Source organism: Antechinus flavipes, chromosome 5, assembly GCF_016432865.1.
Source record: "Antechinus flavipes isolate AdamAnt ecotype Samford, QLD, Australia chromosome 5, AdamAnt_v2, whole genome shotgun sequence".
Taxonomy (NCBI): domain Eukaryota; kingdom Metazoa; phylum Chordata; class Mammalia; order Dasyuromorphia; family Dasyuridae; genus Antechinus; species Antechinus flavipes.
The window spans coordinates 25001965-25027969 of record NC_067402.1 but is presented as its reverse complement, the minus strand read 5'-3'; the positions used below and the strand labels follow the sequence as shown (position 1 = coordinate 25027969).

The following is a 26005-nucleotide window of genomic DNA, read 5'->3' as shown; positions in this document are numbered from 1 at the left end:
TAATTGCTATAAGAAACAATGAAGGAAGAGGCTTCAGAAAAAAACTGTCAAGATTTATATGAACTGATGCAGAGGGAAGTGAACAGAACCAGGAGAATAATTTATACAATAAAATCCCACCTTCTACAGGAAGCCCTTCTTTGAGGTACCCTGTATATCTTGTTTACATATAGTTTTTGCAATCTTACCTTGAAAATAAATATAGTTTAATAATATATTTACCTATTCTTAAATCTTTTTCCCCTTTGCCCCAACTCTGCTCATGCCTTACCAGATCTTAAACCTTAGTTAGCCTCAGTTCCTACATATAAATGCTGCTATAGGTGAGCCATAAGTCACACAATAGTGCCAACTGAGGCCAATGTAAATCAATGTTAACCTAATCTCAGTGGGCTTTCACCCTTCAAAAGCCATCCTGACTACTTCTTATTTGACTTGGTTGTACAGCCTACAATCATTGTTCCAAACCTCTTTACCTCAGGCCACCTTAGCACTCTCTCCCTATCAAAAAAAAAAAAAAAAAAAAAAAAAAGATGTCATTTCTTGAGAGGAAAAATAGAGATCATTTTCCAAATTCCCTCTTCTTTCTTATTCAATACCTCAAAACCAATTGATCCTCCAAAGGGTCAATTCTAACCATGTACTCAATCTGCTCCAGAAATTTCAACATTTCCCTATTTATGTGACAAAATACAAATTCCTCTGCCCAGCATCAAAATGATGTAGTTCCAGCTACCTTCCTAGATTCATTTCACAAGAGACCCCTTCACATATTCCAGGTGATCACAAAACCAGTCTACCAATAAAACATAAGAGTTAAACTTGATTCCTGAGGCAATTTCTTACTCCTGACAAAGGATAGATCAGTTAGTCCAGAGACTCAGAAATCATAACTGAGTCTTATCAGGACAATTATCACTTAACCAAGAGCACCATGAGGGAGAGGGAAGAAAAGTGTTCTTAGTGGACATATAATTATGGGCACAAGCCCCTCTCCAAAAAAACAGGTAAACAAATAGATGTGCATTGTTGCATTGGCTGATAATACTACCTACTTTAATACTCACTTCCTCATGAAGAGAGAAGAGGAGACAAGGAAATATACAAGGCCCTACACTTCTGAATCATAAATTTGAAAAACATTTCATACCTCATTCAATACCAGACCCTATCAACAAGTGGTCAGCCTTCAATGAAGGACAAATCCTCCATTTCTGGAGGAAGTCTCTGCTGCTCCTGGGCAGCTAAACTGGTTAGTTTTTTCCTGAGAACAAACCTGAATGTTTCATTTACTGCTCCTGTCCCAGGTAAGTCATCCCTCTACAACACTACAGTATTTGAAACACAACTATCAGGTGCTCCCCTCTCCCCAATCTTCTTTTCTTCAAGATAAACATACCCTGTTCTCTTCGATCAATCTTCATATTTCTTGAGATAATGGAGATACAAATATTAAAACAACAAAAACAAAAATGTATATAAGCAGGAATCCATACCAAAAATCTAATACCTAAGAATTTTTTTTTAAGGGAAATAGCACCATCTATTGGACAATTCCACGTGTATACTAGTATGAGTATATACATCAAATGTACGAAAAGGAAGAAAAAAGTTCTGCCCATTGAGATGGCCACAGCACCACTGCTGTGGGCAATAATGAGCCTGCAAGAACTCAAAGAAAGCTGAAGCAGAGGGTCTAAAACCATTTTGTGTTTTTTTGTTGTTGTTGCTGTTGTTGTTGTTTCTTTTTTACTATAACTTTTTATTTACAAGACATATGCATGGATAATTTTTCAGCACTGACAATGGCAAAACCTTTTGTTCCAATGGCTGGAACCTTCCTCCCATCCCCTCCCCCAGATGGCAGGTAGACCAATACAAACATTTTGGCTTTTATAGATGCACATCTACGCACCAATAAAATCACAACCTGGAATTTTGTTTTCAGCTAAATAACCTTTTCCCCTCATTTTCTAGTGAAACCTTTCTTTATTACCTATTTTTCAGATCCCAGAACCTCTCCTAAGTTTGACTGGGCTCGTTTCACTTAGCTTCTTCTGGGCACCATCACCGCCTCTGGGTGCACAATCAGCACCGAAGGGGATCAGCTTTTTTCTACTTCAGGCACCCTCACTTTTTGGTCCTTGCAATTCCAAGACTGTTGGCCATCAGCTTCTGATTGGATTTTACTAGGCCTTTACTCCCCAACCAGTCCAGCAACCTGCATCTGAGAATCTTGGATAAAAACCCCAACTCCAAAACAAGGTTTTAGTCATTAGAGACCACAGTGATGTATTTAAACACTTCTAAAGAATGGTCAGCATTAAGGAATGCACATGGTCATGCCCCACTCTATTGTAACCAATTACCAAAGCTAAGGATTAAGTCAAATGAAGAAATATACACATGAAACCACTAGCATTATGATTCTACTATCTAGTCCTATTCTTTCTGCAAATTTTTAAAACGAAAGCAAAGGCTAAATAAACATAAAAGGACAACAAAACCAGATTACAGCAGCAAAAGAACAATAATGTTTAAAATGTTTACTTCTCTAATTAAATCTGATTCACTTTTACATGAATATTTCTTAATCTAAGCAAAAAAATTTTCACAGATTTAATATTCAGAATCTTTGATAAACTATTTTAAAGGCAAATTTAAGAGTTTAGATGTTAAAAAATCAATAAAAATAAAGACCTGTTTTCAAACACTTTAAATACTCATTTACAAAGACCATCCTCAATCACCCTCAAAACTACCTACTCTATACCCCACCAGTCTAAACCCCTAGATAGAAAGATTCGAAACAAGAGGCAGGTCAGCACTTTAGTAATCTGCAAACTCATAATTTCCAAAGGTCGAGTGCACTCAAAGCTCCAAGTTAAGCACATTATGTGATTCAGATGTTCACTCTACTGATACACGTGTATCAGCAACTTTTGCCTTGATGTGGTGCCTTTATGACATAACAGATTAGTAAAAGATTCACACGTATCAGAATATCTTTCAATAGCTTTCTGTGCTGATCACCCTGGAAACACCATCCAAATAGTAACAGAGTCTGCCTGTCACTGAATAGAAGATGAAGTATTTTCTTAATAAGTTTTCCAAATATCTTTTAATTATTAAAATTAAGCACATCCCAGCAATGAATTTGAGCATTTTACAAAAAAGGAAAGACTTGTACTGTTAACAGCCTACGTGCCAGATCAATAAATTATTCTTCCAGGGTTTTTAACATCAAAGAACATGCATCATTTATTAACCCAGTTTCATTAAGTTAACCCTTTTACTCTATTGTTTTCTATTTGTTCAAGATTGAAGGAAGAAAAAGAAAAATCACTATAACCTAAGCAAAGAATAACCGTGACTGGCCCTTCAAGCAAACCGAAAAGTAACTACTTTTTAACAAAAAAACTTCAAATTATACAGTGGCACTCTCAAAAATAAACAAATAAATAAATAAATAAATAAATAAAAAGCATCATCATTTCAAATGTTAAAATGGGACCAGGAAAACAGTTGCAAAGCATCAATACAGAGCTGATAAGAAATAAAAACTGATATCAAGTAGAACAAAATTCAATAAATAATGGAATGACTCCAAGCAAAATAGTGGAAATGTAATAATTGAGACTGTACTAATTTTTACACACATTATGAGAATTGACTTAAAAAGTATCAAATATATAAACAAAAACAAGTCAACCAGACAAGTAGTGTAAAAGAGACAGAAGGTCTTAGTGCTATGCTGGTACCCACAAGTTATTTTTTTAAGAAAAGAGAAGAAAGATTCCCATATACTGGATAGCTCTTATAGGAGAGATTTACAGAAAGACAATTAAGAATCACATGGGATGAAAAGGCATAAAGGGTTAACTCCGAAGTTAAGTAGGATACCAAAAAAAGGTCCCCAAACCAAGAGATCAAGGATTCATTAAATTCAACAACTCTTATAAAATACCTACTATGTGCAAGGCTTAACAATGGATCTCCCACACCCAGAAGACTCTTCCTTCAAGGAACTTATTAAAATTAAACTAATTGTAAAATATGTCTAATTTACAGAATGAATGATAGAGCATTAATATATAAGACAAGAAACAGTCAATTCAAAGAATTTTCAAAATAGAACCAACCCACCTCAGATAAAGTCAACTAGGGAGCAGTTATTTTCAGCATACCTCTATGCGAACAAAAGAAGAGAAGAGCAAGGTTCTTGGAGCTGTAAGTGTAGATCAGGAGACCATCAAACATGGGAGAAATTCTTATGGTCTGAAGTTGAAAAGGGCTGCATTAGAAGGAGAGAAGAACTCAAAACCAAGAAAGTACCACAAAGTGCTTTAAAAAAAAAATAAACACTTAAGTAAATGTTAAGTGAATAATATCAGGATCCAAACAACTGACAACTCCCACTATCAACAAATTACTTCTATAAGTACCACATAGACCATGGATCTAAAATATAATACCAGTGATCATATATATCAACTATATAGGATGTCAGGTTAGGAAAAGAGTGTAAGCTATACAGCAAACTAATAAATGAAGAAATCTTAAAACTCTTCACCAAAATTTTTCAACTAAAAACCAAATCGACAGGCATTTAAGTGACTCCTAAGAAGGAGACAATGGAGACACAAAGACAAAAAAGGAGAAGAGGTTGGATTTTCTACCAGGAGCATGAAAAACAATTTTCTTTACATATAAATATCCTTTGCTGCTCACTTTTTGGAGGAATTATACCCAAAGTAAAAATTCTTAGATATCTAATCATTTTTCCTTAATTGAAAAATTTTAAGAACAAATCATGATCTAATAAAAGGTATGCCATATTATATCTTTCTTGTTAGGCCCAATAGCATAAAGCATAAAGATAATTAATTCAAAACAAAACCAGGGAAAATACATTATTAATTTTTCTTTTCTTTAAATTCTTAAAGAAGGTATCATACCACATAATTGTAAAGCTAAAGGGCCAGCATCTCACAAATATGAATTTTCAAAAATATTTTCATTTTTATAGAGATTATATCCAATGTAGTTTTAACCAATTTCAAACTCTAAATCACCTGATCTAGAAGAGATCATAGGCCTTACTAGACCATAAATTCTTAGAAGAGCAATAGTGCTCTTTTTCTTAACTTTGTATTCCAATTCCTTGTATATGGTAGGCACTGAATAAATGTCTGTTGAAGTGAAATATGACAGGAGAATTAATGAATAACATGTCCAGAGAGACAGTGAGAGAGAGAGAGAGAGAGAGAGAGAGAGAGAGAGAGAGAGAGAGAGAGAGAAGCAAATTACAACCCTGAACCTGAAACCTAAAGAAAATCAGGAATAAACTAGCCCATAAAATCCATAAGAAAGCCCAATAATTCTTTTAAAATTAAAGAAAATAGTTTATTTTGTTAGAAAACACTTGGTACATTAATTTTCCAGTGATATTCACTGTCATTTTTCAGATTTGGGTTTCACATTTCTCTTTGGTACTTCTAAAAAAAAAAAAAAAAGGTTTCTAAAAGAAGAGAACATCAAGAACATCAAATTGTTTGTGTATTTAGATTTGTGATTTAGATTAGGTGATTTGAACATCATCCTCAATCTTCAATCTAGAACACAGGGTAATTATAATCAACCTACTAAAACTCTAACCTAAAGAACAGAAAGCACAGTTATCTTTGCTGGAGGAAATGTGATTCTGTTTACATAAAACATCCAAGCTAGGACTTATCTATACCAGCATACTAATTCTAAAATAAATGTAAAGTCAAAAGTAACCTTAGTTAGAACTTAATAATAAAAGTACCAAAAATGTTGACTTTCTGGAAAATGAAATGTGATTGGCCAAAATGATGGTTCTGGCCTGGTTTAATCTCTGCTCTTCCTTTAAATTCACATTCCCTTTTTCTTTACTGGTTAACATGAACATCTGCTATTAAGAAAGCTTATTAACAGTTAAGTAGCAGTCCAAATACAGCCTCATACTAAATCCCACACAAGTCCTTTTTTTTTTTTTAATGGGGTTGATATTGTCTATATATTCCTGAAACATCTCCCTAAACTGGACCCCTCAAGTAATCTTTCAATGAAATAAAATCACTGACTGCACAAAAAGAGTTGAAAATTTCATTATTACCTTCTTTTATGTAGCAAAATACTAAGATTAAAAAAATTTCATTCAAAAAGTGAACTGTCTTTGTACAGATCTATAAAGCTCTATCTTTAATCCTTATAAAATCTGAAATACTGAAAAGAACATAAGCAACTACAAAGGATGCAGTTAAATAAATAAAAGACATTAAATCAGAAGTCACTGTCTGCTAAAGGAGACAACACTAAGTCTGAAACACCTGTGTTTTTTTTTTTTTTTATTTTGCCAGTTGTATAACCTATTTAATTTCAATATCACATTTGTGGTTAAACCTAACAAGACAGGGGGCAGGGAAGAGGAAGCACACCATCTCATTACAGGATGTTGACAAATACAACTACCCAAGTTTCAGAAAATGTAGCTAAGCATTATCATAATTCCAATACCTCATCCTGACCAGTACTAGAATACTTTCCTCCTAACAACCCCAAGCTATTTGCAACACTCTAAACTTATTTCCCTTTTACAAATGAGAACAGTAATGTTAAATAAGAGGGGTTGAATAGCATTCTTAAAGTTATCAACCAGTAAAGTTGGAGGCTGGGAGCAGTCATCTTTCCATCTTGCAACAGAATTGTCCAAAGCCACAAAATTTTAACAAACTATAAGAATAAGACATAATATACCTGAACTTTCATAACCTACTTTTTTTCAAACAAAATCCCTATATCCTATCAACATTTCTACCACACCAATCAGTTCTTCAATTCAAATCAATCTTCTTCCACCTCCAGCTGGACAGATTGTCTTTCTCTGTCTTTATTGTATTAGGCTATTAAGTCAAGCAAGGATAAGCATAATTAGAGAGCTAACTACAATCCTGCTATATTTATCTTGCCACTACCTATATAATCATTTGTAAAATAACCAACAGAAAGCTCTTTTTTTTAAAGATCAGGAAGCCAATTCATTTTTGGCAATGTACTACCCAATACAAAGAAAAAGAATTCTTGATATAAAATGCTATCTCTCTACTCTGAATTCCTACAGCAATTATTTTCTGCATAATTAATCTAGCAATTAATCATATGCTGCTTGGACACGGCTTCTACAGTTGTGTTTAGCTATTTAATTCTGCACATATGTATGCTTTGTCTTCATGAGAAGATTATTAATTCCTGGGACAGGAAGTGTCTTATTTCTTTTGTACTTCCCCCTATGGAAATAGCAGGTGTTCTGAAAGTGTTCAGTTTAATTTGGTCAGTGAAAAGAAAATAAAGGAATTCATTTTAACAATGCATAAAAATAAAAAGAATTCATTTTCTCTTCCTACCATTTCTGAAAATATAAATAGCAGCACCTATTTTCCATCCATCAGAAAAATCTAACTAAAACAACTTCAAATTTTGTTGTTTTTCTGAGGATTATTTTTGCAGGAAACATTTACCTGACATAAATCAGTCACAGCATTCAGTTTCAGACTCCCTTTTTTCTGTAGTTCTACAGAGTTTCTTTGATACAGAATTCAGCCAATACCAGAGAAGATTGAGAATTATCTGACTACAATGATTCCTTTTGGTACCTAAGTAAAACTAGTTACATTTGTAAGAGAAATGCCTCCTACATGCCTATCCAATGATCGGCCAGAATCACAGCCTTTTGGAAGAGCTCGGATCAGTATTGTACACAGTCTGATTTTTTTCCATATTAGATGTGACAACTGACCACAGCGAACCCCAAAGCGCCCTCCTATTTTTATACCACTTCTCTCCGGGTCTTAGGAGCCTCGCCTTCTAAGTCACACAGACACCCCAGCGAGGGCTGATGGATGGCTTCATACGAATCAGAATCGCTTCCAGGGATTAGACCTCTGGTAAAGGCTGATTTCCCGGGTGCCCAAAAGTCCTATTAGCCACACACACACCCCTTTCCTTCTCCCCGACCTCCCAGAGCCATTTCTGGTTGGATCATTACTCCTGGCGAGGTTCGGCTGATTCTTTTCCCAGGAGGGCACTGAGCCCAGGTATCCTCCTTCCCAGAGTCCCCCCGGCCGGAGTCTCCTCCGAAACAGGCGTGCCCCCGAGGTTCCCACTTGGTCGCAAGCTCGGACGGATTCTAAGAGGCCGGACCCAAGCGTGACCAGTGCACTGGCTTTCCTTCTAGGGGCGAAGAGAGACTTTTTCCAATGTACATGCTAGACAAAGTCCGGGGCGCTCCAAACCACAGAGTTTGAATCAGAGACCTAAAGGCGAGCCCATTTCCTGGTCTACTCCCAGCCACCCCAACGTCCAGACTCTATCGGTGGTTTCTCTGCCTCGTGCCTCGATTTCCCCTGGGGGTTTTCAGATGCCAGTTCCACTGGGGATGGGTGACAGCTGAGGAAAAGAGAGGTGCAGATGCCCCGCGGAGGGAAGTGGAGGAAGAGGAGGGTCTGGACCCTTCTGTTCCCGACAGAAGGTGCCCACGACACGCGCACTACGGAGTCACGATTTGGGGAGGGACGGAAAAGTGGGGGGCCCGATCTGCGGAATATCCAAGCTCAGGAAGACCCCTTCCCCCGCCCGGGCTGGGGGCCGCCTGGAGCCCACCTGGAGGCGGGGCCCGAGGGAGGAGGGGGCTGGGGCGGAGACCCCGGAGTACACGCGCTCCCCCAGCTCACGCCCACGTGTCCGGCCCACAAAGGCCCCGGACCCCCCAGAGCAGGGGCACGTGCGGGCGCTGCCGCCGCTGCCCCCATGCACCGGGCACACAGACGCCCCCCGGGGCGCGGGGCAGGTGGCGCCGGAGCCCGGGGCGAGGGAGAGAGTGGCGGGGCCGGGGAGGGCGCCGGGATGGGGATGCGGGCCCGCCCCGCCCCGCCACGCCGCGCCGGCCGGCCCGGCCGCCCCACACAAAGGGGCCGGGGCGGGCGGCGGCGGCGGAGCCTTTGTGTGGCGGGCAGCGGGCGGCCAAGCGGCCCCGGGCCGGGACGGGGATAGGGAAGGGAGCTGTCGGGGCGGGGGTCGTTACCCGGGTCAGCAGCGGCCGCATCTGCTCCCCGGCCCCGTCCGCCTCCATGGCCGGCCCGCCGGCCCGCGCGCCGCCTCGCCTCGCCTCGCTCTCGCCGCCGCCGCTGCCGCTGACGAGACCGCGGGGGACGCGGACGAACGTTCGTCCGAGCGCGGGCGCGGGGGCGCGGGGGCGCGGGGGGCGGGGGCGCGCGCGAGGGCGGCGGCGGGCGGCGGGCTCCCCGCGGGGGCAGCTGCTGCGGCGGTCTCGAGGATGGCCCTGGGAGGGGGAGGAGGGAGGCCACGGACTGGGGCTAACGTGTGCGGAGCTCGAGGGATGAAGACTGGGGCCGCCTCCGGGGGCGGGGCCGGGGCGGGGCCTGCCGGGGATGACGCGTCCTCCCTCCCCGCCCCAGCCGCGCCTCCGGCCCGTTGGGGCTCCGGGCTGGAGAGCCCAAGAACGACCCCGCGGCCCCGAGCACCGCGTCGAGGAGCGGGACGGACGCGCGGGCCAGCCAATAGCAGCGGCCGGCGAGGACGAGGCCGCCCCGCCTCGGGCCCCGCCCCCCAGAGTTTGCAATTGACTCGGAGACTGGGCGTCCGATTCGTAGTCTAGTAGGCGGGTGGGTTGGGGTTGGCACGTGCCCGCACGCGTACACGCCCCCTTCCTCGTTCTGCACTCCCTCACCCACCCTGAGAAGCGGGCTCCGGAGGGGAAAGCTAGGGGGCTGCGCGAGCGGGCTGCTCCCGAGTCTGCACGCGGGGCTCCCGGGGGCTGAGATCCCGGAGCCGGATCCTTTCCCGGGAAGAGACCCCCCCGGGGCATGTGCTGGTTACAGTGTGCCCTCTCTCGATCCCTTGTGGCTGGCACCATCCCCCTGGGGGCGGCCGGAACCGCCCTGAGCTCGCACCCCCTTGCCCGGGAGATTTTAGATTAAGAGCTGGAGGCGACACCGTCATTTTTATATAGAAAAGGGGGCTTAACTGAGATCACAAGTAGTGAGATTTGAATCCAGGGCCTGGGACGCTAAAACCGAGCGCTCTTTCTCTCGGAGCCGAGTTCTGAGCCGCGAAGAAGGAAGCGGTAGTAGAATCTTTACCAGAGAAAGGGAAAAGGCAGTTGCCTCTCAGTCGGCCAGCTGAGTACCGCGTTCTACACCTAAGACTTTTAAATAACCCAAATCCCTTTGCCTCTTGAGGATGCCTCCGTGAAAGAGAGATAAGGAAATAAGGCTTCAGTTGGAAAATTAGTAAGGATGAGGTCATAAGGTTTTTAGAACGTCAAGCCCTATATTTCATTCTTTTTCCATTCCCAGAACGATAAAACATTTTCTTGAAATAAAACATCTTGTGGCAGCTACAATTGCATAACATCCGTTCCCTTTGCGAGAGCAGGGGTATTGATAAAGAATAAAGACTAAAACCCCAAGATATACTGAATGCAAACTTCTCATGATATGAAAAACAGAAATACCCTAAATACTAGGAAAATTGAACCTGCGATCAACTTACGTTAACTACTAGGAGAGAATATAAATCCTTTTGATGGCAATATGGTCGAGGCCTATGGCTGGGGAAAGATTTAGCCACTATCTGATATAAAATGTCTTTCCAATGAAAAAAAAAAGACTATCTACACTGGATAATATTATTTTCAAAGAGCTGAGAAGCAATATAAGAGTTATGATGAACGGAGAAACTAAGTCTTCTATTAGAATCTAACTTTTAATCGTCCTTTAGATCAAGTTTCTTAAATTGTGGGCGGAGTAACTGAATGTGGAAGTCAAAAAAGTTGGCAACAACAAAAGGTATCAAGTATTGCTTTGGCAACAGTAAAAAGTGTCAGAGATTTCACCAAGATTTAATTGTTCACGTAAAAATAAACAAGTGCAGCCATCTCATTCGTATGCAAATTTTCTTTCCCTCTTTAATAAGTGGCAAAATGAAATGCATACCAAAGAATTGTTTTAAAATAAATTTATGATCCCTTATCACTAAATGTTTGGTTTGTATACTTATTTTATATATTTTTATACCCTGGGGTCACATAAAAATTTCTCAGGCAAAAAGGGGTCCATAGTGGAAGTTTTAAGAAGCCTTGATCTACACATTTGACCCTAGGAAGGTTGATTAACCTCAGGAACCTTAGTTTCCTTATTTGAAAAAGGGAGATGGCATCTCCCTCCCTGGAGTTGTGGAGAGTATCAGAAGAGATATATATCATACATAAAATACTTTTATTATGTAGGTGTGGGAAACCAGATACAAATTTGGTGAAGATATTCCTAACAAGCAATCCAAATATAAGATGTTATTTCTGTCCAAGTATCTGATGTTACTTCTATCCTTTGCTTATATTTCTTCTACCATTTAAAGTCAAATTTGATTTTTTTTTTAATCTTTGAGGACCTGAGGTTCCTTCCTTTGTAAACTAAGAATCCTAATTTTAAACTAGACCCATCCAGGCTTATTGAATTGCAATTTTGAAGTGCAATTTGGTGCATTTTGATGATACAGTGAGTTGTATTTTATTCAGAGAAGCACAAGTTAACCCTTCCTTCATATATCCTTTACCTAAGGGTATTCTCAATACAGAATTCTTGTTGTTGGTTTTCTAAGTCCTACTCCCACCCGACCCACCCATCCTGCAAGAATAATGATCATATTCAATATTCAGTTAATGGCTGTATTTTTGGGGATAGAAATAGAGAGTACATCAGCACCTAGAAGGAGCTTAGTATGCCCTATAAGAACTGAACTGATTCCAGAATTGTTGCATTCTTGTTTCATGTAAGCAGTATACAACGTATCTAAACTTAGCCAACCTTTGGGAAACATTAAAATAACAGAAACAGTTCAGTCTCCTATACAGAGCTGGATTCCGGAGACCAGAGTCTAGCGGTTCTCTCTTGGGCTCAGGAGACCTTAGCCCATTAATGAGAAGGGAAAGAGGAAGAGAGTTTCCAGATGACCAGTGCTCCTGGTCTCCGGCATCTGACCACACTGCTCACAGGATCATAGATTGAGAGCTGGAGAGGATCTTAGAGGCCTAGTCCAATACCTTCATTTTACAGAGAAGAAAACTTGAGGCAGGTCCAGAAAGGCACATGATGCTCCCGTTCAATCAGGTCTGACTCTTGGTGACCCCCGTTTGGAGTTGTCTTGGCAAAGATACTAGAGTGGATGGGCATTTCTTTCTCCAACTCATTTTACAGATGAGGAAACTGAGGCAGAGTTTAGTGACTTGTCTGGGATCGCACGGCTAATGTCCGAGCCTGTATTTGAACTCCCAGCACTCTTTCCACTGGTCCTTCTAGGCATATAGTAAGGGCTTAATAAATGTTTATTGAATTGAAGGGGTGAAATGATTTGACTATGGTCACTTAGTAACTGATAGAAACAGAATTGGAACCCAGGCCTTCTGACTCCAAACTGTTTCCTCATTGCTCTACAAGACTCTTGTAGAAGTTACTACCAGGCCATTTGACTAAGTTAACGCCCTATAGGTTTTTGATTCTGGGGAACAAGAAAAAGTCTAAATGCCTTCTAGAATAGCTGATTCTGATAGTTAAACAGAGATTAAAGATATTTGGTTTTTTCTACGTGGAAAAAGAGTCAGTAGGTTTTCTCTGTGACACCGGAGTCAAAACTCAAACGGTATATTGACTTAGAAAACTACATGTTAACATGGTCTATATTTCACTGCATTTCTATTTATTTTGTTAAATATTTCCCAATTGCTTTTTAATATGGTTTGGGCAGCAACGTGGGTTTGATAGCTCTGCTCCATAAGCTTTGTACAGTGCTTTGCAAACCTTAATGTGTTTTTAAAATGTTAGCTGTTGTTATTATTATTCTATACCCAATAAAATCACACACAAAAATTACAAATAAGATTTAAATGGAAGTCGTAGACAAATGCATATTAACATCTAAGTAACTGTCTTTTCCTCCAGGCAAATTTGGGGAGAAATATCATTGTCTTCTTGGGGCAATAGGGATCAAAAGAGCAAGGTTCAGGTAAAAGGAATCAGAAGGGGACCATCCAAACTTTGCCTTCTTTGGAGGTTGGCCTAGCATTGGCCTAAGCTACAATTGAAGATTTATAATGATAATTAGTGTTTATGGACCATCCTCACAAGCATCATTTCAAAGAAGTTAAGCCACAATGGAACATAAGAAATTATATGCAATATTTGTATTGTGTACAAAAGGAAAAGGCCTAGATCTGAGTCCCCAAGTCTCAGTTTTGACACTGTCCTATGTATTGCTTATATGACTCTTCTGCATTTCAATTAACTTCAGAGGCTCCATTTTTTTATCTGTACAATGGGCAAATATTCCTTGCTCATTACCTTGGTGAACCCGGTCAAGGGCTATATAAACATAATCTATTATTACATATAATGATCTCCCAACCTCAATATCCCAACAACAGAAAAACTATAATCTACTATACAGCTTATTAATCAGTCAATAAGCATTTATGTTCTCCCTAAACTCGAATATGTATTGATATGGAAATGCTTCTTTAAAGTGAAGAAATTTTCCTTTGTGTCTTTCTACTAGAGCTACTAAAAGAAAGCATGTGTGGCTGTTTCTGATGGCCTAACTTTCCCTTTCTTTAGCCATCAACTCCTGAGATTTCACCATATTCCGTGTGGCCAAAATCAAATTAAAATGTAATTGGGAAATATTTAGTAAATTAAATAAAAAGACAAGAGACTATAGATAATTTTAATGTGCTGTTTTCTAGGTCAGTTTATGGCCCTATGGATCATCATGTATAGTTTCACGCACCACCACCACCACACTCCTATTTAAGTTTGACATCAGTGGGCTACTCCACAGAAATAGGGAGTGAGAGCTCTGGTTTAAAGCCAAGAGTTAAGGAATCGTTTGTGATTTATTAATGTTCTGTAAAGAAAGTAGATCCTGACTGTCTTCCATCACAAAAATCTCTCTAGTATGGTTTGTCCCATCCTCCCCTGAGATCCTGTTTCAAAAATGGGGTGGAAGGGCAATTCGATAGTTCAATGGATAGAACTTTAGTCCTGCAGTCAGGAGGCTCTGAGTCCCAATTTGGTCTCAGACTCTTAACACTAGCTATGTGATCCTGGGCAAGTCACTTAACCCCAGTTGTCTTGCAAAAAAAGAAAAAACAAATCCAAAGTAGGGTGGAAAAAATCAGTGACAGTTCTGGTAAATGTGAAGGGCAATTAATGAATATATATGTATAGATAGATATCTCATATAGCTATATATTTGTGACATATATAACTTATATGTAAATTTTACTTCTTTTCATTTACATATACATTTATATATCTATCTATATCTGTATTTATAGCTATATATCAATGAGACCTTATATGTACATTTTACTTTTATTTACTTATAAATTTATATATCTGTATCTATATCTACATATTATATATACTTTATATATAAATATGTAAATTGTATTTACTTTTATTTATATGTAAATTTATATATCTGTATATGTCATATATAATATATATATAAATATATACACTTATTTATCTTACTTCTATGTAAATTTATATATCTATATCTACATATACACATATGTGTATATTCACACACACACCACACACACACAAATATTTGTGACTTCACCATGGTTGAGTAGTAAAAAACACTGAATTTTGAGTTAGAGGGTTCATATTCAGGGTCTGCTAATTGTTATTTGTGACAAAGGGGATTTTATTGTAAATAACCAAAATAATGACCTTAGACAAGGAACTTCCCGTGAGGCATTGGGCCTCAGTCTCCACATTTTCAGGAGTGGGTTGGACTAACAGATGACCTCTGGGGTGCCTTCCTTCTTAAACTAAAAATCCTAATTTTATACTAGACCAATCCAGGCTTATTGAACAGCTCCAATAAACTGAGAAGAATTAATAACTGTCACACTAGAGTTTATTTGCAAATAGTTATTCTAGGTAACTTGGTAGGAGTGAATTGGAGTCCTGCCTCAAACAGTAATTGCTCCAAGCTGGCGGGAGACAGTTAACAATCCCAACCTCAGTCTGCCTTAGTTTCTTCATGTGCAAAATGCAGATAATAGCACCTACCTCCCACAGCCAAGGTAAGCAACAAATGAGATAATAATTGTCAAGTGCTCAGAAAACCTTTAGGCTCTCCCAGTAAATGCTCGCTTTTGTCTTCTCAAGTGCTTGAAGGTTCCTGAAAGTGATTTGTTCTCAATATTTTAAGCCCTTTCCAAAGATCTGGCTTTTGTTATTACTTTGCATCACCTCTGGGGAACTGGGGAGGAGATTTGCTTTAGGAAGTTAAACATTATTTAGATTTGGGGGAATGGCTGAACAAGTTGTGCTACGTGAAGATAATGGAATATGATTGTTCTAAAAAATGATGAACAAGCTGATTTTAGAAAAGCCTGGAAAAACTTACTCAACCTGATGCTGAGAGAAACAAACAGAACCGGGAATACATTGTACATAGTAACAGCAAGAATGTGCCATGAGCCACTAGGAAAGGCTCGGTCCTTCTCGGTGGTCCAGTGATCCAAAGCAATCCCAATAGATTTTGGGCAGAAAATGCCATCTGCATCCAGACAAAGAACTATAAATCAACACATGCTATGTTCGCTTCTTTTTCTGTTTTTTTTTTTTTTTTCTCTCTCCCATGGTTTTTCCTTTTGCTCTGATTTTCACTCCCAACATGATTCATAAAGCAATGTGTAAGAAAAATAATTTTTTCAATTAAAAAAATGATGTAGATTTTTCAGAATCCCAAATTGTGGGCTACTCCTTATATATCTGGCCTGGCTGGTCATCCTAGCTAATCTTTGAGGAATGACTAGAAAACCTTGGCAAGGCCTAAGTCCCTGAGGAAAGAACATTCTTCTTTGTGGGGAGAGTGCTTCCTGAGCCAGAGAATATTTTGCAGACAGACAAGACAGCAGATTCTTTGTCACTTTTAATATCCTGAAACCATCATAGAGACTGGGCAGAGAAAAAAGTGATGGCACGGTGTCTTCCCTATCTCCTTCGATGGAAACAGCTGCCAAGGGGATGAATACCCATAATCACCTAAGCCTCGATGTACCCTACACGGCCTTTCTGGTTTTGCACAGGCAGTCCCGAATACCTGGCAGACATTTCCTGCTAGACTCCACCTCTCCCAATCTCTAGTTTCCTTAAAGTCCTGGCTCTGCTGGCACTGGGACTGGCTGCCTTTCCCACATGACAGTGGAGCTAAGTGCTACCTGGCACTGCCTCTCACTGATTGACCAGCTACAGGTCCCAGGCCAAGCTCCCCTTGCTCATTGTTTGGGCCCTACTTGATTCAGTATCTGTTTTTGTTTTGGCCAGAAACCCTCAGGATCTTTCCCTCCAGACAAAGATGTATTGATTTATTCATCTATCTATCTATTTATTTATTTTGGACCAGATAAAAGAGAGCATTCTCTGCTTCATTTCTAATCACTGACTGGATGTTGTCTCCGTCAAACTGAGACTGTAAAAGATTTTAGCTTTAAAAGGTCAAGATCTTCCACTACAACCAGAGCCATCTCCAGTCTTCCTGATCTACTTTTTGCCACTGGACCCAGATGGCGCTGGAGGGGAAAATGAGACAGATGACCTTGCCCAACCCTCCTCACTTAAATCCAATTCACTAGCATTTCATGGCGTCTCCTCCCTGATGTCATGGTCTTCTACAAAAATGAAGGTTGAACAACAATAATCAGGCACTGATAAATGCAGTTTCCCTTCAATCCCCAGCAAAAAACAAAAAAACAAAAAACCACAACAACAACAACCAAAAAAAAAAAAAAAAAAAAAAAAAAAAAAAAAAAAAAAACCTCCTAAGGGCAAAATCAAGATTTGGTTGGAGTTTTTTGTCTTTATATCCTCAGGGCCCAATTAATTGGTAGCGGTGGTTGGGTGAACCTAAATGCATTGATGATAGAAACAAAGCAAAACCAGAAAAAAAGTGTTTAATGAATACTGGGCGGCTCATTGAAGTCATTTTCCAGAGAAGGAAACTAAGACCTCTCCCCTCACAAAAAAAAAAAAAAAAAAAAAGTGGAAAAAAACTTCAGGGTCATAACATTAATGAGTAGTAGGGTTTAGACTAAATTTCAAACCTGGTGACCTTCACACTGTAGGCTAGTGGGTTTTGTTCTTGAATCACAGTATTTTCCCATTGAAGTGGGGGGAGGGGAAAAGAAGAGAGGGGAAAGGAAAAGGGAGGGGGAGAAGAGACTAAGAAAGGAAGGAAAGAGTGAGGTAATACTCTAAATCAAAACCCTATCTGACAGAAGAGGTCATCTCTTAAACTGTATTTAAACACTGAAAGTGAAGCTTTAAGGAAATGGCCCAGACCTTTGAGGTCAAAAAGATGTTTTCTCTATTACCAGAGGCAGTGTAAACGGAATCCTGGAGCCTAGGGCCTGGGTTTAAATATTGCCTCTAGGTCATTAACCCTCTCAGCACCTCAGTTGCCTCATTTGTAAAATGTGAAAATACTGCTATTAACTATAGACAAAGCTGTTGTATCTCAAAAAAAAAAAATAATAATAATGTATGCAAACAGCATACGGTTTAAGTGATACAGTAATTCCATATTATTATTATTACTTTGCCCAGATGTTTGGAGAAAGGGGGCGGTTTTAGGGAAAGTTATCTAGACTAGATGGTTACTTAAATTCCATCTTACTTGATGGCATAGTTATTAATAGCAGGAAACTGGAAACTGGCTGCCCATCAGTTGGAGAATGGCTGAATAAGTTATGGTATATGAATATAATGGAACATTGTAGTTCTGTATGAAGTGATAAGCAGGATGATTTCAGAAAGGCCTGGAGAGACTTACATCAACTGATGCTGAGGGAAATAAGCAGGACCAGGAGATCATATACACATATACAACAGCTATGATCAATTCTGATGAACATGACTCCCACAATGAGATGATTCAGATTAGTTTCGATAATCTTGTGATGAAGAGAGCCATCTACTCCCAAAGAGAGAATGGTGGGAGCTGAGTCTGGACCACAACATAGCATTCTCATGCTCTCTGTTGTTGTTTGCTTGCATTTTGTCTTCTTTCTCAGTTTTTTTTTTCCTTCTTGATTCAATTTTTCTTGTGCAGTAAGATAACTGTATAAATATGTACACATATATTGGATTTAACATATACTTTAACATATTTAACATGTATTGGATTACCTGCCATCTGGGGAGGGAGTGGGGGGAAGGAGGGGAAAATTTGGAACAGAAGATTTTACAAGGTTCAATGTTGAAAAATTACCCATGCATATATTTTGTAAATAAAAAGCTTTGATTTAAAAAATGAGAGAAAAAAATAAAGATACTACTTGCAGAAATGTGGTGAAGCAATTTTGTTGTTGTTACTGCTGTTGTTGTTGAATCATTTCAGTTGTATCTGAGGTTTTTTGACAAAAGTACTTAAGTGTTTGCCATTTCCTTCTTCACCTCATTTTACGGATGAGGAGACTGAGGCCAAAAGAGTGAAATGACTTGGCTGGAGTCACACAGCTAGTGTCTGAGGGAGGATTTGAACACAGAAAGATGAGTCCTACCTCCAAGCCCAGCACTCCATCTACAGCATCACTTAGTCACCCAGGCAATATTTAGATTGGAGAAAGAGAGAAAGGTACTTATAATTCTCATTTAGTTTTTCCTACTGCCTGTGTTTTGTATATTTTCAAGGATTGCACACATTTTTGGAATTATGTTTTAGAAGAGACTATCCCAACATTGATGAGGAAATATTTTAATGAAGACACACATAGAGAGAGCCATTTGGCCTTCTCAGGCAAATAGAGAATGTCCTTAAAGATGGTGGAGGGTGATGTTCCCTGGCCATGGCAGTTAACAAGTAAAGCCAGACCCCAAGTGAACAGATGTCCTACCTAGTTCAATGGATTTTCCCCTTGCTTTCTTTCCAGTTTTTCCTCAGCACAATTAAACCATAATCCTCAATCAATTAGTGTAGGTATCAACCAGAGTGCAGGGTTTTGTTGAGTAACAGGTGGCAAGTGAGGGCAGAAGTGTGTACCTTGGCATTCTGTAGAGAGCCAACAAGCTTACTTCAAAAGTGATTGTGTGTCTTGCTTTTGGCAGTGCTCACCAAAAGTCAGAGTCCAATCCAGTCACACCTAAGTACTTCTGGGTAGGGTTCCTGTTTCAGACTCCTCCTCGGTTTTTGGACACTTTGCCGATTCCTATGTTGTTTTCAAGGACGAATGTCCTTAGATACCTTCATTTCATTGCCTTTTTAGTTTGGCTAGAAATTTCTCTTCCCATTAGGCATCTCAACCCCTGGCTGACACATAGGCTGTATCCTAAAACTAAACCAGGAGTGGTTCATCTGAGATCCTCAGGGGATCTAAGGATAGATTTCAGGAGGTCTGTGAACTTGGATGGGGAAAACAAAATCACATCTTTATTTTCGCTAGCCTCTAACTGTAATCAGCTATTTTAAAATGCAATGACAAAAAACAGCCAAAAGCTTCCCCGGACTGCCAAAGAGATCTCTAATGTGTTTGAGAATCTCTAAACGAAACACCAAGATCAGTTTAGGAGGAGATGGAGAGGGTCAATGCATAAGGACAGGATGGGGACTGAACTTGTGATTTCATTGGCATGAGAAACTCCTGGCTGAGAAAAGCACCTCCTGCCAATGCAAAGTGGTACCTTCTCGTCATCTCAGAGTCCTGGAGGGGAAACCTCGATCCCTGAAAAGTTTGGTGACTTACCTAGTAGCCCTACAGCCAATATAAGTCACAGCAGAAACCCGGTATTTCTGGCTCTGGGGCCTGTTCCTTCTGTCTGCCACCTACAGAAATGTTAAAAATCCCAAGGGTCCATTTAGGGAAACGCTAGTGTAGATGTTTTGGGCAGCTAGATAGTGAAGAAAACATTTCTAACTACTGAAGCCTGATGCCCAACTGAATTATTTTTACTGCCTTCTAAAGTCAAAATAACACCGTACTTGGACATAGCATATAGGTGCCAGGAATCTTGGGAAAACCACCAATGTTCTCAAATGAGATGCTGTTTCCCCATATTTTAGGAAACAAATTGAGTTTAAATGTTTTGCTAAAGGCCATATATGTTGTCAGTTTGTTGCAATGGACCCAGAAAACATCAGTGACTACAGATCCATACCTGCTTTCTACTCTCCATAAAAAAAAAAAAACTATAAGACTAATAAGAATCATGAAAGACACTCCTTACGAAAGTTGTGAGAAAGGAACAAAAAGACTTTTGCAAATATTATTCTACTGCTGCAGTTTAGTCACATAATGATTAAAATGTTTTAAGAAAATAAAAAGTTTAGGGATTCTCAAACACATTAGAGATCTCTTTGGCAGTCTGGGGAAGCTTTTGGATGTTTTTTGTCATTAGATTTTTAAATAGCTGATTGCAGTTAGAGGCTAGCGGAAATAAAGATGAGATTTTGTTTTCCCCATCCAAGTTCACAGATCTCTTGAAATCTATCCTTAGATCCCCTGAGGATCTCAGATGAACAACTTCTGGCTTACTTTTAGGATACAGCCTTTGTGTCAGCCAGTGGTTGAAATGCCTAATGGGAAGAGAAATTTCTAGCCAAACTAGCTTTGTCTTGTTGCTCATTGACTACTGAAATCAAGCACTTGATTTAGCAAAATAATCTTTGTTGAAGGCCCTTCTCCATGGGAGATATCTGATTCCTATGTATGTCAAAGCTGAATGATTTAATAAAGTATAATAAAAAGAACTTTGCTCATTGTTATAATCAAGCAGTAAATAAAACAGGGAATCATGGTCATCAAAAACAGTTTTTTCCTATTCCCTTCCCACTCTCCAAGTCTTCTTACACTTCCGCCCCCACTCTCCACATGCTATAGCATCCAGCTACCCAGTTCCTTGAACATGGCCATTTCCTTCCTGCATTATTTTGCATTAGCTGTCCTCACACTTGGGATTTCCATCTTCAGCTTTCCCTCATTTCCTTCAAAAAATAAAAAGCCCACCTTGGAGGGGCCCCTTTTCCCTGTCTCTGAACCTCCCAGTTGCTAACGCCTCTGCTTCCAGATTTTTTCCTTCTCCTTTAACTAAAACTTGTATGTACCTAAGTGTTTCCATGTTGTCTCCACCATTAGAATATATGTGCCTTATGGGAGAGATTAATTTATCTTTCTTTTAAATCCCAATAAACATGTAATAAGTGCTTATTTTTGACTGATTCGACATTGTGGAGGGGGTCCAATGAAGATTCCCAATTTCAGAGGGCTTCCCTTTAGAACAATAGGTGGCAAGGTCTTACAGCTATTATTCTTTGGATTTAATTGCAATGATTGCACTAATTCCTGCAAAGACTCCTAAATGATATCTATAATATTTCAGAAGAGTTAATCTAACTACACACACACACACACACACACACAAGTGGATAAATAATATCTACTGGCTAGACTGGGGTAGTCAGTTGGATACTGGCCCTTCAGTACATATGAGACAGGCAACATGTATGAACAATGAACCAGGACAATAATTATACATGAGGAAGAGACCAGGCTGGGACTATCCAGTGTTTTTAATGGTTCCAAGCTCCCCTGAATCAAAGAACCAGCTTTTTAAAAGCAATAATCTCCTGGAGCTTATATCTGTGAGATGCCTAATACCACAGAATTGTGGACCTCCCCACCTCATCCCTGAGGGCAATGGAGAGTGACATAGTGATCTCAGAAACTACAATACATCATTTTAAAAAAAGAAAGGTGATTGGCAACAACAAGATTTTAGAATGATCAATTCTGATGGACATGGCTCTCAGCAATAAGGAGGTGATTTAGCCCAATTCCAATGGCCTCGTGATGAAGAGAGCCATCTACACCCAGAGAGAGAACTGTGGGAAGTGAGAGTGGATCACAACAGAGCATTCTCATTTTTTTGTGGTTTGCTTGCATTTTGTTTTCTTTCTGATTTTTTTTTCCTTTTTGACCTGATTTTTCTTCTGCAGCATGATATTTGTGAAAATATGTATAGAGGAATTGCACACGTTTAACATATATTGGATCACTTGCTGACTGGGGGAAAGGGTGGGGAGAAGAGGGGGAAAATTAGAACACAGGTGAATGTCAAAAATGATCCATGTATATATTTTGAAAATAAAAAGCTTTAATTTTTAGAAAAAAAGGTGATGGAAAAGTAAAGGACATCAGGAAACATGTGGCCATAAATGAAGTCAGTTTCCTCCTGTTATAAAGGTATTGAAACATGTTCTAGTGCCATATCAAGAGAAATCTATCAATACTGCTACCTTGGCAGGATTAAAAAGGCATCATTCAATGGTGAACATACCCCTATGGGTATGGACAAAAGTCATAGGAGATGGACAAGCTTGGTCAGATTGCAATCTACATCTTTAGAAGACGTACCTATATCAATGAAATAGAAAATATATCTATTAAACTCTTACATGTGCAAAACACCCTGGATTAAGAATAAGGAGGTCTGAGTTCTAGGTCTACCTCTGCCATTAACTCATTATTTGACCTTGAGAAAACAGTATAACTTCCTCAGTTTCCTTATTTCTAAAATGGGTGCAATAATAGCTTCTCTAGTTACCCTGAAGAATTAGTAGGAAGTACAAATAAGAAAACTAATGTCTATTTCATAAAGAACCCCAAGCTATCCAACTGTAAGGTGTGAGAAAACTTCATAAATCTCAGTTTCTGCTTGCTTAGTTGTTTCTATAAACCTCAGGAGAGCTCAGGCTTTCTCCCACAACACACACATACATGCACACACGCACGTATGTGAGTGACCAATAACCCTTGTCCCAGAAAGTTTCTTTGGGAAACAGAGCTCTTTGTGGTGGGAGCTCCTTTCCCTGCCTCAACCTAGAAGCAGCTCAGAGTATCACGTGGGGCTGCCTAAGACTTCCCATCTCCTCCCCCCACTTACACACACAGGAACTCTACAGAAGAGGATACAAGAGGAGCACCAGGGATAGAGGAACAAACAGTTTGAGAAGCTATACGTTGGAGACTTCAATATCTTTCTAAGACTCTTAGGAGCCTTCAGAATTTCCTGGGCTTTAGTCATGTCCTCATCATCCCTGCTGGAGGGGACAGTATAGTAGTCATGGCAACAGATCATATTTCAATACTTTAGGGACCTGAATTGTCATAGATACCACCAGGTATCACATCCCTCCGTAATTTAGTAAATGATCTTCAAGATTTTCTTTGGCCAAAAAGTTAATCACCCAGTGGTCAACCCAACAATGAGCCTCTTGGAATATACTTAGTTTGCCCCTCATAATAGAACAAATATATAGTTTTGCCACTAATTATTTTTTTCCATTTTAGGCAAATCTCTTCCCTCCATGAGACTCAGTTTCCTGATCTGTAAAATGAGGGGGTTGACCTTAATAACCTCTAAGATTCGTTTCAGCTCTAACGTTCTAACTATGAGAGAAGTACTCCTTTATCATTTTCCTGCCTCATCATGTGCATCATTTCCTTATAAGCATGTTTGCTTTCCCATGTCTCACCGGCAGAACATTCTCCCCGATAGAGAAGACAGAAGCAAAATAGAAATTGGGTAGTTAGTTCTGCTTTCCTCTGTCATCTGTTTACACAGCAGCTGTGGATGCCCTGGCTCATCACTTCCTTGTTCTTCTTGCCCCAGGTTGAGATGGGAGTGGAAAAAAATCCCTCTCTGTTTTCCTTAGCACTTTTTTGAAAACTTGGACTCCTTCTGAGCCTTTCGTTTTTCTGATTCATTGTCTTTTTTTTCCTGAAACCTGGATTGTATGTTCCTTTTGGTATATTTTTTATATGTTCTTAAAGATCTCCACTCCTCTTTTAGCACCCATTTTAGCCATGTTCAATTCTCTACATGCATCTTCCTTTGCTTTCCCCCACCCTGGCCTATTTTGTGATTACATCATCAGATTTTCATTTTGGAAAGTCTCCCATCCTTTTTGAGGCACCTTCCCTTGTAGCTTTTTGAATCATACCTGATAGACCTGCTCAGCCTCCAAATTTCCTTTTTTATCTTAAGGGACCATCCTCAGGTGTGCACCCTTACAATCAATCCTGTCTTCCTTATCTCCTGCATCCAATCAATTTTCAGATCCTCTTCAGGATCCTCAAACTTTATAAATAGGGGGCCAGTTCACTGTCCCTCAGACTATTGGAGGGCCAGACTATAGTAAAAACAAACACTTTGTTTTGTGGGCCTTTAAATAAAGAAACTTCATAGTCCTGGATGAGGGGGATAATCATCCTCAGCTGCTACATCCGGCCTGCGGGCTGTAGTTTGAGGACCCCTGCTAGATTCTGCCTTTATAACATCCCCCCTATCTGTTTCTTTCTCTCTACATACAAAACCCTTCCATTCTGGTTCCCATCTCCACACAGCTCCCCCAAGGAAAAAACTGTTACATATAGGAGAAAATACAAATTCTCTAACTTGATGTTTGAAGCCCTCCCTAGTGCTCCTACTTTCCTTTCCAGATTCATTTACATTACTCCCTTCCACATATTTCATTTTCAGCCAGATTGCTCTACTTTCTATTCCCCCAAATCAACATTCCATATCCTACCTTCATGCCCTGAGAGACCTCCATCTTTGCTCAAAAGGTCAAATACTATGTCCTTCAGGAGGCCTTGTCTGACCCTTCTGGTGCATCTTCTCCTACTCTGCCTTCAAATTAATTTGTATTTGCTTCATGTATATTTCCCTGTAGATATACATGATATTCCCCACAAAAAAAATGAGGTTATAGGTTTTTAAGGGCAGAGTTCTTTCTAATTTCTGTCTCTTGTTATTATATCTTCGGGACCTAATACAGGATCTCCATCTAACAGAAGTTTAAGAAATGCTTGAGGCAGCTTGTTGAAGTGGATAGAGAACTGAGGCAGGAAAACCTAAATTCAAACCCAGACATGGAAATTTACTTGTGTGAGCACAGGCAAGTCACTTAAAAAACAAAACAAACAAAAATCACCCTAGTTTCTTCAACTGTAATATGAGGTTAATCATATCACCTAACACACAGGCCTGTTTCAAGATCAAATGAGATAATATTTGTAAGTGGCCTGGCCTCTACTTTGTATAATATAAATGTTTATTCTCTTTCTTTTCCCTTCCCCAGGGCAACTTTCAAATAATATATTACAGAGGGATGGATAGAGGGAATTTCCTCCTTAGGGATTCCCTAAGTCCGTGATATCACCAGTCTAGTAGGAAAAAAACAAAAAACAGAATTATGATAAAGAACTAGTCATAGTGTCTAGGAAACTGACATATAAATCCTGCCTCTGAGTGTGATCATGAGAAGATTACTGATTTCCCAGTGTACTAGGCAAGTCTCTGAGACTTTCAGTTATTGAGAAGTTGCCCATTTATACCGGCGGAGGGAGTTTCCACACTGGAAATTACTTAGAGCAATGAATCATTGGTTCATCCTGAAAGAAAAATAAGCTATGTAATTGTGTAGAAAGGCCAGAATCCTCATTCTAGTCGGAGGCCATGCTGTATAATCCAATGGTCCAAGCGTAGAACTTGAGAGTCTGGAGAAGGGATAAAGAAATTCTAGACACCATCTTTTATTTTCAGTGGAAGACTGAAAACATCCTTGCCATTCACTGTGAAGTGTAAAAAACAAGAGAGAAGGAAAACAACAGAAGTTCAGGAAGTCTTCTTGCCAGCAAACAAATGCCCGTCTGCCTGTTCAACAGACCATCTCTTAGCAACATCTCTAGTGCAATAGCCCAGGGATGCAGAGAAGCCCATCGGGCACCAGTTCAGCAAATAAAAACAGTCGGATGACATCTACATTAACAGTAGACAGTCAATGGCATTAGATCATAATGAATGTCATTTAAACCTTGAGCTAATTATTC

The 26005-nt window shown here is 39.8% G+C and overlaps 1 protein-coding gene across 3 annotated transcripts in view; it reads right to left on the bottom strand.

Annotated features, from left to right (window-relative positions):
- Positions 1–9189, bottom strand: part of SLC4A7 (solute carrier family 4 member 7) — a 116149-nt gene extending 106960 nt beyond the window's left edge. For all 3 annotated transcript variants that reach the window (XM_051963285.1, XM_051963286.1, XM_051963287.1), the window contains exon 1: positions 9107–9189. In XM_051963285.1, coding sequence (XP_051819245.1) covers positions 9107–9154 — 48 coding nt within the window. In that variant the 5' untranslated portion in view covers positions 9155–9189. The remainder of the gene's footprint in view (positions 1–9106) is intronic.
- Positions 9190–26005: the final 16816 nt, after the last annotated feature.